Source organism: Manacus candei, unplaced genomic scaffold (genome assembly GCF_025592945.1).
Source record: "Manacus candei isolate 608988 ecotype Guabito, Panama unplaced genomic scaffold, ASM2559294v1 h1tg000092l, whole genome shotgun sequence".
NCBI classification, from domain to species: domain Eukaryota; kingdom Metazoa; phylum Chordata; class Aves; order Passeriformes; family Pipridae; genus Manacus; species Manacus candei.
Window position 1 is genome coordinate 1,712,204 of NW_026138140.1, and position 16,810 is coordinate 1,729,013.

Consider the following 16,810-nt stretch of genomic DNA (forward strand, 5'->3'; position numbering starts at 1 on the left):
ATCTTCAGTGATTTTTTTTTTTTTTTAAATTTTGCAATGCTGGAATGAACTTATATAAGATACCATTATAATCTCCATTTAAGTCCCCACAGAACCTCACCAAGAGTCTGAATATTTGAAATTAATACAGCATGGTACCCTAGGTTGACTACTGCAGTACTTTGTTTCTTTTAATACCTGTCAGCTTTCACACATGCCACATTGCTTCTCCCCTTTCATCAAATATCTCACCTATGCTGGAAGCAATGCAAACCACAGAAATATTTGAATACCACAGTGATATCTCAGGACCCCTGAACAGAAACACCGTAGCGTTCACCAAAAACACCAAGTGTGGCCTTTGCAAAGCAGAGGACTGCTTTTCCTGAAATAACTAGATCATATCTCTGGCTAGACCATCAGTTTGCCTTAAAAAAGGCAGGATTCAGAGATCTTGATTCTCTGCATACATTGGCAAGGGTAACCTTTGCATATGCCTCAGTTATTCCATCCCTACAACAGGGAGTGATACCTGCCTGCCTTTGCAAGCCACTACTATTGAGAGAAAAAGCTCCAGATTAAGTAGTTTGCATACTACAAATGGCAAAAGGGAATGCTTGCTGTCTTAAGGATATTCCCACATACAGGCCTTTTTTTCCCCCCCCGATTTACTGCAATGTATTTTAGATGACTGTGACCTTGTACCAAAAGCTCTGTCTTCCTCCTCTGTTCCTTGCCTCCCTCCCCTCATTCCTCACCAGCCCTCCCTGGATGTTACAGCTCTTACCTCCCTAGCTCTCACCAAGGGACCACACACAGTAATGCAATTAATGCAATCTTTCAGGAATCTCTTTTCCTGAAACAGAGAAGGGATTTACAAATCAAGAGAAGGCAGCCCTTGCACGATGCCTCTCGCATCTGCTTTCGTTTCACTGTGGCTGTGTCCCTTGGGTACATTCCCAATTTTGTGTTGTCCAGTGCCACACAGAGGAAAGGGAGGCAGAGTTCTTTGGTCTCACCCATATGAGGCTCTATACAACACAGTGGTCAACTCAGACTGCTCTTGGGAGCAGCTCAAACATCCAGCCATGCAGCTCCTATTCCCTATTCCAGGGAAACATAGCAGTGACCAAAAACCTATCAACATTCTGTTCCTGATTGCTTATCTTATCTGCTCTTTGCCCTTCTGCTCAAACACTGACTCCTCTGGAAGTGGGCAAAACACACTTAGATGCCTGATGCAAACTAACCAGGGTGTGTTGGCCTTGGCCAGGTCCAGCCACCCACCCCACAGCTCACTCACTCCCCCTCTTCAACAGGGTGGAGGGAGAAAAGAAGAGGCAGCTCATGGGTCGAGATAAAGAGAGGGAGATCACTTACCCACTTCCATCATGGGCAAAACAGACTCATCTTCTGGGAAAAATAATTTATTGCAAATTAAAAGAGGAGAAACAAATACTTTTTCACTCCTCCACTCCTCCCTTTTACCCAGCCCCAACTTCACCCCCAACTCCTCTGCCTTCCCCACACCCCAGGCAGTATGGAGGTTTGAAGGCTGGGGTGATATGGTCAGAGCTCCTCTCAGCTCTTCCTTCCTCCTCACACTTTACCCCCAGCTGTAGCGTGGTCTCTCCACAGGCAGCAGGGAAGTACCCGCTCCACTGGGATCTCTCCAGGAGAACCTTTGCTGGGGTGCCTGGAGCACCTCTTCCCCACCTCCTGATTTCAGGAGTGAATCACACCCATGTGAACTACCTCGTTCAATCAGATCCACCTCACACCAGTGTCTGACCTGTCCTGCTAATGGTGACCCGCTCACATCACAAGGGCATTTAAGCCATCAGCCACATATGGACTGAAAGTTCACCTAACAAATCCTTCTGTTTCCTTCCAAGGTCCACTTGGAAACCTTCTGAGCTAGGCTGCTTTTTTGGGAGCACTACACTTGAAGCACTGACAGGATTATCTGCTCTGACTGCCTGACCTCTTCTGCCTTCCCCTTATGTTTCAGAGCCCACAGTGCCCCGAGGTGATCTTCAGCTCCACAGTATGTTCCATGAAAGTGTCCTTATTTTTCCCTCCATGTTTACTCCACTGCCCTTTATTATTTTCTCTTCCTAGATATCCCAGCCACACCACAAGGTAATCTCACAGATCAACTCTGTCTCTTTTCCTGGAGCTTCTGCTGTGCTCTGGCAGAGCTCTCCTCCATCAGTTCCCCAAGGAATTTGACACTGTGAGCAGGTATGAACTCCTATTCTGCTTCCACCTGAATCCTCTGAAGTCCCAGATACACATTCTATAGCTGGTTTTGGTTCCCAATAGCCCATGAATCTATTCTTCTGACAATGCAGTTAGCTTTTCACAGTCAAAGCCCCCACTGACAAAGTTCTCTTCCCAGTTCCTGAGTTTTTATTTTCTCCCCCATTTTGTCTTCTGAATTTTATTCTATCCTACAGTATATGGATTATTATTTCACTTCTTTTGGTATTTTATCTTCATTCAGTACACACACAGTATATCATCTTCATTTGTCTTCAGTTTTGTTCTAATACCTCCTAACAGTCTGGCTTTCTTTTCCCATCCAACAAATCATCAGCCAGGTCGGTGTCCTTGTTCTCCGGCACAGGAAAATTGCCAAGTTTGAAATACGTTTCTCCTCTACCTGTCTGTCTCTTTCTCTATCTCTGTTAGGTCGTGCCCCAGGCATTCATTCTTGTTGGCTCTGCTTACCTGAAGTTTTCTGTACTGTTTTTTCTTCTTTAATATGTTTTTAGAGGCTGGTTAGAATGCTACCCTTAGCTCTGGTGACTACTGACACACTACTGACCTTCAAAAACCTTGTTTTGGGAAGTCTGTGTCTCAGCTAGCAATTTCTGTTCCTAACTATGCAAGCATATTTCTTCCTGCACACATATTCACAGTCTCTTTTTTCTCCACAGGCAGCCTGAAGTGCTTACTCAGTATTCATTGTTGTCTACTTGCACAGTTTTTGGGCTTAAAATCTGCCAGTCTCGCTGCCACAGAAACCGTCCTGTTTGCAGGCTTCAAAGCTAATTGAAAGAGTCCTGTCAGCAATTACAGCTGTATTCTGGGTTCAGTTCAGTAGCATTATGTCCAAGCACTGTAAAAGAAGTGCCACAAGGGAACTGACACCACTGTATTTATACTCATAAAGTTGATTATTCTATGAATGAATTGGACTCATTGAGGGCACAATTAGAGAAGTCTCAATTTGAGAAGTCTCAATTTGAGAGTCAACGGTAAACATTTGGCTCTTATAGTCAGGCAAAGTAATGCTTCCAAATCCAGAAAGCAGCCCTGTTTGATGCAGTGCCTCAACAGCAGGCACAAAACACACCATTTCATTCCCTACAGAAGATGCAGGATTTGAGCTACTCCCCAGAATACTACCCAGAAAAGGATAAAATCCACAATGAATACATTTTAAGTCCTGCCTTCTCAAACGTGACCATTCACTAAGAATCACAATCAGGTGAGGCCAAAAATGAGGACAATTAATGCAATGTTTCCCTTGAAGTGGGCTGGCGATTTTGGTGAGTATAAGAATAGCTGATAGGAACCTCTATTAAGCATAAAGGTGGTCATCAAGCCCACAAAGGCAGCATAACTTTTTTTACCTCTGGTCTTAGACCACCACAGCTAACAGTAAATAGCAAATTGATCTAAGGACTTGAAGACTCTGCATGGTATTTGCAAGAATCCATGTCAAAAAATTTTTAACACAATCGCTATTTGAGATGTTCCTGCAGAGAAAACTCTAAGTCAGCATTTTCTTCAAATAAATTCTTTCCCCTAAAGCAAGGATTCTGGCTTCTATGAAATAGCTATTTTTATTCCTGTTTTAAACAATTTTAAAAATGAAGAGTTGATAAAAAGTGAGAAAAACAGGAAACTTCTCATTTAATAGGGAGTTTAGCAATGATTAATCATTGAAGAAAGAGATGAATTGGCTATGCATCAGCATAAACATAAGCCCCATATTGTACAAAATATGTGACAAAACAAAACCTCAAACTTCTATTTATTGTCAAAGGAAAAAGATGACATGACTTTCACTTGATTTTAGAAAAACAATAACTTTTAGGAGTTTCTTTTAGACATGAATTCAGAGACCATCAGTATTTATATGTATGAACAGACAACAGGATACACTTAAGCTAAGTTTTTAGCAAAGTTTCAATGCCTGGGTGGTTGGGGGGGCTTATTGTAATTTTTGTTGTCATAAATAAAAGATTCACACTGAACACATTGAGCTATGCCTTACTTACTGAGAACTATTGAAACATCTGCTTTACTCTTGAACTCCACAACCCAGCAGCGCTCCAGGATTACCACTTCAGAGGCATCAGAGCTCTGTGAGACAAAGATGAGAAAATATTAGGATTTGGAACCTGACTGGGAAGTCCTTCTGTTTGCCTGTCCACAGCTGATGTAACATGTAGACACAAAGACAACAAAGCATAATAGTCACCAGGCAGATGGATACGGGCATTCTTTAATTACTAATCTGTGCCATCCTACTTCAGCTAGATGAGTTATAAAAGGAATGAACTGTTAGTAAAGACCATGCAGGAAAGTTCAAAAAGTAACTCAGTAGTTTTTTTGGTTTTTTTCATACTTTGAGTTTTCAAAAGTTTAGATGCCACTTCATTCCTAAGCAAGTCAGGCAAGCCCAACTCATTCAAACTTTCCTATTTACTAATAAGGCTGAATCAAATGTCAGATTCTATTCAAAGAGTAGGATATTTTTCAAGCGAACAAGATAACATGTAATCTTACAGAAGGCATTTCTCTTCAATTCTTATTTGAAAGGGATTTCTTTATCTTTGCACGAAATTTCGAATATGGTCTCTGGCTATGCAATTCAAATAACATTAAGTGATATGGACCCATTGCAGAGTGCAATAGGATACAAATTACCACTATCATTTTTTGTGAGTGCTTTGCAGAGAAGATGCAGACTCTTCTAGTTTAGTACGTGTGACTCATTTTTCAGCAGAGTGAAGCTATCAATCACTCCCTCGGAATTAATCTTTTTTCCCCTTAAAACTTTTATCACCCATTTTTTATCCCTAATATCTTGTAACAAATAACCCTTTAGAACATGCACCCATTCATTCCCTTCATTCCAGGTTTCCAACACGAATGTCACAGAGCTCATTCTCTACTTCCGTGAGATTCTGCAGGGATTAATGTAGAATCCTATTTTAACATTCCTTCCTCAGGTGGTACTTTATTCTAAGTGATCCTAAAGATGAAAAATTTTTCATATTGTAGACCAATTTTACCAAAACCCTGAACTTTAGTTTCACATACCTGACACTCAATGAATTCATAAAACAGCTCATATTTATAACACCTGCCTGATATGCACAAGTTTTCTTGTCCACCCCTTTCTCTGCATTTACACTGTGTTATTTGGCCTGCTAGAAGCAGAAGCAAACTTTTTGCCAAGAGTTTCATGTTCATTTTCAAAGGGATGCATTGACCCTGCATTTTCTCACAAAAGGACCCTTAACTTACCTAGTAGTACCATGAGCAAATTAGTGAAAATTTAATACAGTAAGACTGTAAGGCTGACTAGTAACACAACATGTAACACTTGAAAGTCTAACAATTATTTCCTTGAGAAAGTCTATATTTATTCACTCTCACCTTTTACCACTTACTAAATGAATACTCCAAACCTGGTTATCAAAATACAAACCAACATCCAAAGGCAACAAGAGGTTAAAATAAAACATGAAGCATGAAAAAGGAGCATGAAAAAGCAGCACATTATGTTATATTGAAATGTGCCAGAAGTCAAGAGAGAAGCTGTAGTAGACTAAGAAAAAGCAAGCACACTTCTCTAGAAACCACTTGTAAATTGATTTCTTTGAAATATTATTCAGGCTGGGCTGGTCTAAAAGGAGTGTATTGTCATGTAGATTGAAAAAAAAAAACTGATTTATTTTTTTTTTTTTTTTTTTAAGAGAGAAAAGGAGAAAGTAGTGAAACAACGCAGTAAATTTTGGGAGAAATACAAGTGCTACTTTGGGAACTTTTTAATTTATAGAATCCAGCAAGTTAAGCATACATGGTAACTCAGGAGACTCTCAGGTGCTGTCAAGTCAGGCATTCTTTGAGGTTCTACCAAGGAAAGCAAAAGTCGTTATGAGCAACAGCTAAAGTCAGCTTGGGAAAATAAGCAATAATAGTCCAAAAACCAAACAGGAGACTAATTAGGAAGAGTTCTCCACTATCAGCAATGATGCTGGTAACTATTTTAATTCTTTAGATTTTGAAGCACTGACATAACCTCCCAGATAAACCTCACTTGAAAAAGTGTATAATGCAGCCTGAAGTTAACAAAGGTTTGAGACCATCTAAGACTCATCTGTGAATACAAAAAACCTTTTACCGGCTCTCTCTCTCAAAAAAAAAAAAAAGTCAAATGATTCTTAACACCTTTTCCACTTTCCATCCCTAGAGAAAATGGTTCTTCTGATTATATTAATGCTCCACAGATGAAATACATAAATGTGAGAAGTCCCCAGACTTAATATTTCCTCCAAAACATATATCTGTGGTAAGTGAAAGCCTGTCACTATATAAAGAAATGCAACTCCCTGTTGGTGTGGCTTTCAGGCAAGTCAGATGTTCACAAAGGCCAGGAATGAAGCAGCATAGATTCCACATAGTTTGCTACAGCTGCCAAGACTTAAAGAGTTCATGTTTTGATCTGTATATGATAGACATAACACAGGTAAATTGGCAAGGGCTTAGCAAAAATAGCCTTCAAATAATTAACAAGAATTTGTGTCAGCGCAGTTTTTCTCACTATGCAGTTGATATGCAACACTATTTACAAATGAGAGAGAGTAAGATTTCAAGCTCTCTGTGTTTTAAGACAGCAGATGCTAGAGCATCTTTTTATAGACAAGTTACTCTACTCTCTGCACCAGTGGAAGCTGGAATGAAGCAGTGTTGCAAGTTCAATGAATCTGAGTGCTTTTCCAAGATACACAATCAAGAGCAGTGATCAGAGGACGTGCATTTCTTTTTTCTGTATGTGAGAGGGAACAAGAGGGGAAACAAGACAAAGGGATGAAAGAGCATAGGGCTGCCAGAAAATAAAGCACATGTTGCTGCAAAACATTTCCTACATCCTGACACAAACCTGAAGAAAAATACCTTCAGGATCACTATTATGGCAGACTTTTCATCATTTAGATGAGCTATGCTATGCTCTGTCACACAAAAAGCTAACAAGAAATTTACTTACAAATGAAATGACAAAACTGTAATCAAGGAAACCATTATGCATATCTGATAGAGGATCAGCTTCGTTTTTCAATACCTGAAGAGATCAAAAATTTCTCTCATTTCAAGTGCATAACATGAGTTCATCTGGACTAGCTCTTATTTTATTTTCTTCTATGTTTTATTTTAATAAAAGAGTAAATTCAAATGATCTGGTCTTTATGCATGGAAAATAGGATCAAAATCAGATCTGTAATACTGTGTGAAGACCTAATATATTGGGGTTTTTTTCTTCCTGCCATTGGTACTCTTGGATAATTGTTTTAAAAACTTACTAGATCAATCCAAATGCCAAACAGCAACTAGACTTTGAACTATTACATCTTTCTCTAAATACTGACAAGGTCTACAGGCACAGCACCACCCCACAGGATCTGGAAATTATTTTAAAACACTGATTTGAGGAGGCAATTCAACAATTCATATATCTGAATTAAAATATCACAATGAAACTGCTCAGGAAGAGTCCTCAAATCTAGAATTAGCAGAAACCTTTTCAATTCACTTTTGCCAAATGATTGGCCAAGATTTGCTGTCAGGATGGTGGTGTAAAACTAAGGTACTATAGTAGTAAGTCCATGACTGTCTGCTGTAATTCATGAGTTTGAGAGCACTGAAGACACTCCACTCTGTGGAGTCCATGTCTAAAGCTGAAGAGATGGTCACACGTATGAATAGGTGTCTGCTAACTGCATATTCACCCCTACATAACTGTACATATCTCCTTTTGATGTAAAGGAAGTTTAATTGTACCAAACTGACTTCTATCATTCAAGTATTTAGCTCCAGATGCACAAACTGGAATTTGTGACTATCTTATTGCAGACTCCAGCCTGCAAGGTTTCTTTGGACCAGAGAGAAAAGAAAAAAAAAAAGGAAAAAGGAAAAAAAAAGAAAAAAAAAAGAAAAAAAAGAAAGCTTTCAAAAAATGAAAGCACTGGGAAACTTTTGAAATGTTGAAGAGAACAGCACGTTTCAGCTATTTTTGCATTCCTGTAAATCTGACTTGATGAAGCGTTGTGGGAGGGGGGGAGAAGTGTGTCATCATGAACTGGTTTTACAATAGGAGATTTGTTGCTGTAGGGAGGGAGGGGGGAAATCTACTGCTAGGTATGGTATATCACATAAAGAACTAAACTGACAGTTAAAATTAGAAGTGACATTCCAACCAATTCCTCTGTGTTAAAACAGTTAGGCAGAAAAGTAAAGCCATAGCACTGTAGAGAGAACAAACACTACAGAAAGTAAAAACTCCTCTAATAAGACATCATTAAAAGCCTCCACAGTCAACTAGGAGTGAGGGTGTGCATGTAGTGTGTGTGAATTTCACAGCTTATTTCTTTTAAAAGCATATTTTCACAAACTTGAAATAATTAAATCAAAAGCCTTATAGACTAGGGATGCTACATACACCAAACTACTTATGTTTTTTTCACATCAGTTATTTTCTGCCTGCGTTTAAAATTATTCTTATGATTAAAAAGAGTTAAAGACAGAATTTTTACAGAAAGGTACCAAAACATATCTGAAACAGAAAAAATTATAGTCACATACACGCGACACAAAAGGCTATGCAGCAGAACAAAAAAAAAAGAAAATACTTTCAGTTCTTACTTGCTATTAAAGAAAATATTTGCAATAGAAGAGTTTGCCTGAAGGGACTGGTAGCAGCAGGTGAAGTTATTTTGAACCCATATCACCTCTCCCTCAAACTGCAAAGTCATCACTGTCCCCCACTTATTAGAAGAATATATAATGGAAATCTAAGAGGAATAGATGGTGACTGAGGAAGCCTGAAAGACCAGGTATTTGGGCATCTACAAGGCTGCTGTCAGTAACATACAGGCTAAGAGCCCACCTTGCAAGAATGGAAAGCAAAGTGCCTGCTCCTCATGAGGGACCCTTCCCTAGTTCAACCATGTGGCTACAAGCCGACTGTGTAAATGTGGCTCAGAAAATCTCAGTGCCCTCAGATTCCTACTCAAGGCTGACTTTTCCAGGAATAGAGCCAGAAGTCAGTGAATAGATGGGATGATACAGACACCACCTCTCAGCACACCTACAGTGTGACCAAAGGTCTGTAACACACCATGGCACTCACGATAGCCCAGCACCAACCTACCCAGCTCTGACACCAACAGCCCTAATGGCATTAAAAATAGCACAAGCTGTACAACCTGCCTATGATCCCGAGTTTTTACAACTTCCCTGGTACTGGCAAATGAGCTAGTTAGCTCAATAATGTGGGCATGTGCTCAGGTCGTGCTTTTGACTACGTTATAAACATTACCACCTACGTTTGCTATTTCAGTGTTAGCGCAGACAAGGTTCATCACTCCACAGATAAAGCACAGCATTTTTATACGTTCAACAAGAAAAAAAAAGGAACAGGAATTATCAGGGTAATATCATTCATAAACAGAAAAGCTAATATGGTCTTAAATGTATTTCAGTGTATTTCTACAGCAGTATGTCCATCACCAAATAGAGTAAAAAAACTGTTCTGATTTTGAGGTATTAACAAAGGACTCCACAGCAATCACAAGCGTGTAATCTGCAGAATAAAAAACACCCCTTTAAATGCTCGCAATCAGCATTCAACTATCTGAAATCTCCTTTAATATTATATATTCTTCTACCATAATAACATTCCCATCCTGTGTCTATTAAGTAACGCAAAGCCTACGACCCAAGCTGTGTGATAAGGAAAAATATGCTTGCTGGGCATCTGATGAGGTGCTTCAATTACTCCAGGCAAGCTATAACCTGGTAGTTCATTACAGCCACCTTTACAAACTGTCAGCTCACTGAAAGATACTCACATCATCTTTTACAAATAATGAGCTACCCACTGTGATTAATCCATCATGCAACGCTACCCGATACCAACTTCAAGCTGACAATATAATACCACCAATCTGCATTCACCCTGGAAAATGTTGACTGACGTCACTAAATAACTTCTGCAGAACAGAAAACAACCTTTAATAGACTATTACCTTTAACAAATGTGAATACCTAACCAAAAGCAGTTTCTTTTTCAGTTTGAAAATGCATTTGTAATAATAATAATGTACAAATATACATTCACTCAGTTTATTATTTCAGCTTAACAATGAAAATCTCAAATTACCTTTTTCTACCAAAGTTAGTTATACATAGTTTAGACACAAATTAGTTAAGTTTTTCAAAGTTACATTCTGGTGCAAGACTCCAGTGATCTATCACAACACATACCTCGGATAACACACTTTTTGAAAAGAAAATTTTCCTGCTTTGTTCTACACTTTTTGGCAGTTATTTAAAATATGTGGTAACAATCTTTGCTCAGTTCCCAATATATTGCCTTTTTACTTCAAAAACGTTAAAATACCCTCACTACAGCTTTGCTCCCAAAGAGATTACAGTGATCCTGGGAATGCCTAAGCACATGCATACTTAACATAAAAATGACATACAATATTTCCAAGAGAACAGCTGTATCAGACCCAAGACCCATCATTCTACCTACAAGTGACATAGGAAGTGTTCAAGGAAGAGAAAAAGCAGGGCAACCACATGCAGTCCTCTTTCATTTCCCTGCTGTTTTCACATCAGGGTTTTTCCTCAGATGCCTTTTCCAGTCACTAACTCTCAATGATACTCCTCTTTCCCGAGAGCACCTAGAATTTTTCCAACACATTTACTCTCAGCATGTTATCAAAAGCAACTTCAGTATTTCCACTACCCACTCCAAGAAAAACCACCTTCTTTTGTATGTTTGCAATCCAGTTTCCCCAGCTTCACTTAACATCACACTGGAAGAAGCAATAAACCATTAATCTTTACCTCCTTTGAGCTGTTAATGATTTTTCAGATTACTATCAGAGGTCATCACCTCTTACACAGGCTGAAAAGTTTTATCTCCTTCACTCCTTGTCCTGAAAACTTAAATAGACCTTTCTCTGGAACCTTCCCAGCTTCTCTATGTCCTGTGAGATGAGGGGAAATGAACTGCACGGTGGATCTTTACAGACAGAGTTCTCCGCTTTGTTCTCTCCTTTCCCAACATTTCCTAACATTCAATTTACTTTTTAGCCCCAACTGATCATCCACTTGCCCTTCTAATGGAAATGTAACTCTCTACAGATCTCATTCGGGGGCAGAGAGGCAGGAATTAGTGCAAAGCCCATTATTTTGATGGGAAACTTTTGTTATTTTTCTTCACATGCAACTTCACACTTAAGGATGTTGATCTTTTTCTGCCACTTTATTGCTAATTAGCTAGACTTCCATGGGCATTCTACGATTACTCACGTGATCCCCCCCATCCTGACTATTCAGTGAGTTAGTATCAGACTTTCTGACCTCGCTGCCTACCTTCCGTTCACCCCTTATGCAGATGTGACAGTACCAGGCTCAAGACATATCCCTGTTGATGCACTCCACTGTAAGAACTGCCCAAGCAGTCACAGTTCCTAGACCTTATATTTTATTCAACTAGTCATTCATGTCATAGGAGAGAGGAAGCCTAGCGATGGAGTGATCAGCATTATTTGTATCAGAAGGTGAGAAAAACTATATTGAAAGGCAATCAAAGAATGTAAGTGTATCAAGTGAACAAATATAGTTGCTTATAGAACCGTTTTGCCTGTGCTCTTGGAAGTGAAAGATGTTTTGAGGAATCATACAGATCGTTGATTTAAATGACGCTCAAACCGCATGTGCAATTATTCAAATACATTTCAAATACGAACATCACGACCGACAACACAAATTACAGCACAATATGGCATTTGAAAAATATTTCAAGTGCAGAGAAAAACAAGACCAAACTACATTTCACTGGTTGGCCTCCAACAAGTAGGATGTTGTGCAAATTAACATTGCAGAGAACTGTGTTTTATTTAAGACTTAGCTTCATGCAGCACAGAACTCCAAAAAGACAGCCTCAGGATGAAGCTTTTAACCCTTCATGACAAAATACACTTTTAAACCTTTCTTACATTTTCCCCTGAAAGTTTTCCCAAAGTAAAAAAATCAATCCAAAATTCACTACATGGTATCAACCTTTCCCATAACCTTCAAATAAAAAATAGAAACAGAAACAATGCAAAAATTAAATTATTTGAAGATTTTTAATTATAAACCGTAAGTGCTAATATATCCAATGTGTGCATTGTAAAGATAACTCCTGCTGTTCTGATTCCTTGGACTGCTCACAGTTCACTTTTATTTGACAGCAAGCAATGATTCCCTGCCCCAACCCCCCTGAGCTTTAATCTTCTTCATAGCACTTTCAAAAGCAGCAAACAGAATATTTTTCAGGATGCTTAAGACTTGCATGCTAAGAGATGGCTGTTGTGTGATTAGCTATAGTCCCTAAGAGGATCAGAAGAATTCCTAGCAGACCTGTAAATTGTCATCAGGCCTAACGTCAGCAAATACCATCTTCTAAACAGAGAACCAAATAAGGCAAGTATTTTAATTCTTTGTAAGCTTCTTCGTGTTAACTTCCTCGCTCCTCCTCCAGCATTCGGTTTTCCTCTCACCTCTTTTTTGCAACTAAAGAAATGGTGGCCCTCCAGCCCACTCCCAAGCTCAAAGGGGCATTAGAAGATATGCCAGAGCAAGGTGTGCTCTGCCTTTAACCTGCATGTCTGTGTTCTTCGTAAGAGCAGTAGAATTAGGCCCTTAAAATACAGCAGATATGTATATGGAATATCATTTTGGAGGGAAAACAACAAAAAGCCCTCAGACCACATTGAAAATCGAAGCCATTACAGCCATGGAAAGAAAAATGAGGGCTTTTTAATTTCCCAGAAAAAAAAAATTTTTCTCATATTCCCTTGCAACAAATAAGTCACTCAACATAAAAGGCAGAGTGAGCAATTCATGTGTGCATACCCAGAGAAAAAACACCTAGGTTATAAGCTCTCAATTTAGAAAGCTTTCATCATACTCTTTGAAATGAGAGAGACTTACTAAATCTCATCAATTTTAGTTTTAAAAAGAAAAAAACGTTTCCCTTCCCTCCTGATTAACAACATTTTATTTCAGACATGGTACTGGCTTCCTGGCCTTCAGGATTACATCTCAGGAACTCTCTCACCAAACAGGACCTAGTAAAGCATTCATAGGACAAACTGCAGAAGTTAGATGCTTGGGAATAAAGAGACAAACATTGTAAGCAGCAAGAATAATTTAGTCAAAATTATTTAGTCAAAATAAATATCAAAGGAAACGGTGAAATCTCACAAATATTAAACTCACTCCACTTTATTCTGACTAAGCAAATTTTTATAGAGATTTTGGAAACACAAGTACCTCAGCACAAAAAGGAAAATACCTTTTGCTTTACTAGAACATCATGTATTCCTATTTTAGAATATTTGTAAGGATGGTAACTAAGCATGAACAAATGTTTAAAACCAAAGCACATCCATGGAGACAATTGACTCAGGACAAAACCAGCCAGGTGTCAGCAGAAGGACACTTCTCATTAAACAGTTGTTTCATCTCCAAGCTCTCAGGCCATCCTCCAGGGAAACCTACAGAGCACTTCTCAAATACGAGCTTTGGAATGGAAGATGCAGTTTTACAAGCAACTAAACTGACATAACAGCAAAAATTCATAACTCTGCTAGATACCAAATACATTCAATGGGTCAGAAAATAAAATCTATGGGCTCAGTGTGATCTCTCCCCTCCACAGACAACTCCTCACCTGCCACCAGCTATAAACTGCCTGTCTCTTACCCTCAGGAGGCTTTCTCAGCTCTTCCCTCCACCGAGAACACCCTGTCTCTCTCCTACCGCTTCCCTTCCCAGGAGCTGCCTTTTGTTTCCGAGATGGTAAAAGTCATCTGTATTTAAGCGAACTCTGAGCGATGGTCTTCATCTTCTATCCAGTTTTGAATACTGAAGTTTTGATTTCAGACCTTAACAAGGGTATTTGTGATCAAGAACTTGTCACTTCTCAGCTGTGTCGCTTGGTCCAGTAAACCCCACAGCCTCCAGCTACTGATCTTTACCGTGTTCTTGCATCGGATTCATCCCCACCACCACTGTTCAGAGTAACTATGCGCAAAAAGAAAATAGGAGTAATGAGCCCATAAAAGAAGTTTTAGGAAAGGTATTTTCAACAGTTAGGAAAGAAAGATCAATAGCTAAGTATGTGTGAGCAAGGAGGGTACCCACATGTTTGAGCGGGGACACCATCCCATGTTTAAATTCAAACTACATTTAGTGACTCAATGTGCAGTTCAAATAAAGTTTTCAAAGGTACCTTTCAAAGAGTAACACTGGGGTTTCTAACCCATTTAACAGAGAATCTTTTTTAAATAATGATGAGTAAATACATTAAAGCAAACTTTTATCTGCACCTAGACCTATTCCACCTTGTCTCTGTAAATCTCTTCTTTCTACATTTTACAAATATCAAAGTATATTTAATAAGGAAACCACAAAATTCAGTCCCAAACTGCAGGCTCCAGCTATGTAATCTCTATTTGAAGCCATGGGCATGAAGAACAAAAGTGTCCACCTGCAGAAACTACTATCAGCCTTCCAGATTCTCAAATATTAAAGTATCATGTTCTACACTCAAAGTAGAAAGAAAAATGAATAGAGGCATTATAAAAAGTTAGATTATTCAAATGCAATTTAACCAGAAACTGACTGTTGATTACAGCATCAACAAGCCTTAAATATTTCTTTATTTACATCTAAATACTGTTTCAATACAGTTCATGTGCTTCAATGTAGTGTAGAGTCTGAGGTCTACAGTACCACATTTTGGCTGTAAACAGCAAGCATAAAAATGATTGTTAAAATCAGTAGTAAGTGACAAGCTCTAACATGCCTATAAATACATATCCTTCATAAAATCATAATAAATATAATTCAAATCACTGATTCAACACATGTGTATTCATAAACATAAAAAAATAAATTACAACTTCCATCTTTTAAAGCATTCCACTTAAACATGGAAGCTTTGTTTAAAACAGTCTACCAATTAATAGTTTAATTCAGGCTTTTCTACTCACTGGGAAAGGACAGCTAAATGATTAGTGCTTTCACTTCCAACACACACATTAGTTTGTGTGTTATAAATGATTTTATCACAAGGCTGTGAAGCAGTTTCCACATAAAGTTACTTAGCAGTACGCTTATAATGACACAAATAATTTAAGATTCAAGTTGAAGAGAACTTCTGCATTTCCTAAACTAACATTACATGAGGAATTATGGTTTAAAGGGAAAACATCAGGACTCCTACAAAAAAAAACCCAAAAAACAAAACACAATTGTAGAAAGAAAAAAACAAACAAACCAATAAACCCAACCCCACCCACCAAAACCCAAAAACTTCACACAACACCTCAGTGAAAGTAAACATAGTAAAAAAAAAAATCTTCCAGAAAATTCAGTAGATCAATTAGTTCAACTGAGGGCTCTCCACACCTTCAGTTAGAAATGAATCAACTTGTTTTCAGGCTAGTACTCTGAAATAAAAGTTCCCTTTCAGAAGTTAAGAGCTTGTATTAAAGGTTATTAATGAAAACTTAGAAAAGCACTTTACAGGAGAGGAAGAAAAAGAAGATACATGTTGATACCTGTGCACAAGAAGCAGATGTTGGACAACTGACTGATTATTTTCACTTCAAACATTAAAAGGAAATTTTAGAATAGTCCATCTGCCATTTAAGTGAAAACAGAGCATCAGTCTTTTCTCTAGACTGTTTTTCATCAGTCTGTCACCTATTTTTATTTAAGAACATTCAGTAAAAGTGGCCTACAGACAGAGATGGAAAAGCTTTCCCAGGAAGGTATATGGAAGAAACAATATGGAAAGGAGTCACTGAGGTAAAATTTAACACTAGACTCAAGACAAAGAAGTGCTTGCTCTTTGGAAGGAGTCGTGGCTGTTTAGGAAACTCACATAAAAAAAAAAAACAACAAACATATACACACTGTTTGCTTTAAATTCCACCATATAAAGTTGAGAAAAAGAAAAGTAAGGCTATTTCACAGACTTTGTTTCTTATGAAAAAAATGTCAGATCTTACCATCACTGAGATAATTGTCTCAATTTGCTTCAGACTTTGTTCCAATAGTCTACCTATTATACCAAAAATGCTGCACAGTAGAGAAACCAGGCAAGAACAGAAATATTTTGAAATCTTTGTTGTCTTCCAGGGAAAGAGTATTGCTTACCACTCCAGTTATGTCAGTATGTTACAAGAATTCAAACTGTTAATTTCTTAACCAGATTACTTTGACAGATAAAGAACAACATTTACATCACAACAGAACTCAGAAAATTAAATAATTAAACAAACTGCACAATAATTGTTGCATCTGCACAAAGGCCCACACAGCACAGTGTGGATCTATGATGGCAAACAACGGAAAATAAATGGGGAATTCTTTAAAAAAGGGCAAGCTCATCATCATAATTCTCTAAAACACCTCCAAGCTTCTACTAGCCTCGTTAAGGGACTTTTCTAAACAAATG

General features: G+C 38.3%; 1 protein-coding gene across 4 annotated transcripts in view; it reads right to left on the bottom strand.

The window, feature by feature from the left end:
• The window catches only part of INPP4B (inositol polyphosphate-4-phosphatase type II B), a 278,616-nt gene that overhangs the window by 205,219 nt on the left and 56,587 nt on the right, over positions 1-16,810 (bottom strand). For all 4 annotated transcript variants that reach the window (XM_051768103.1, XM_051768104.1, XM_051768105.1 and 1 more), the window contains exon 3: positions 4,272-4,356. In XM_051768103.1, the coding sequence (XP_051624063.1) occupies positions 4,272-4,356 (85 nt within the window). The remainder of the gene's footprint in view (positions 1-4,271; positions 4,357-16,810) is intronic.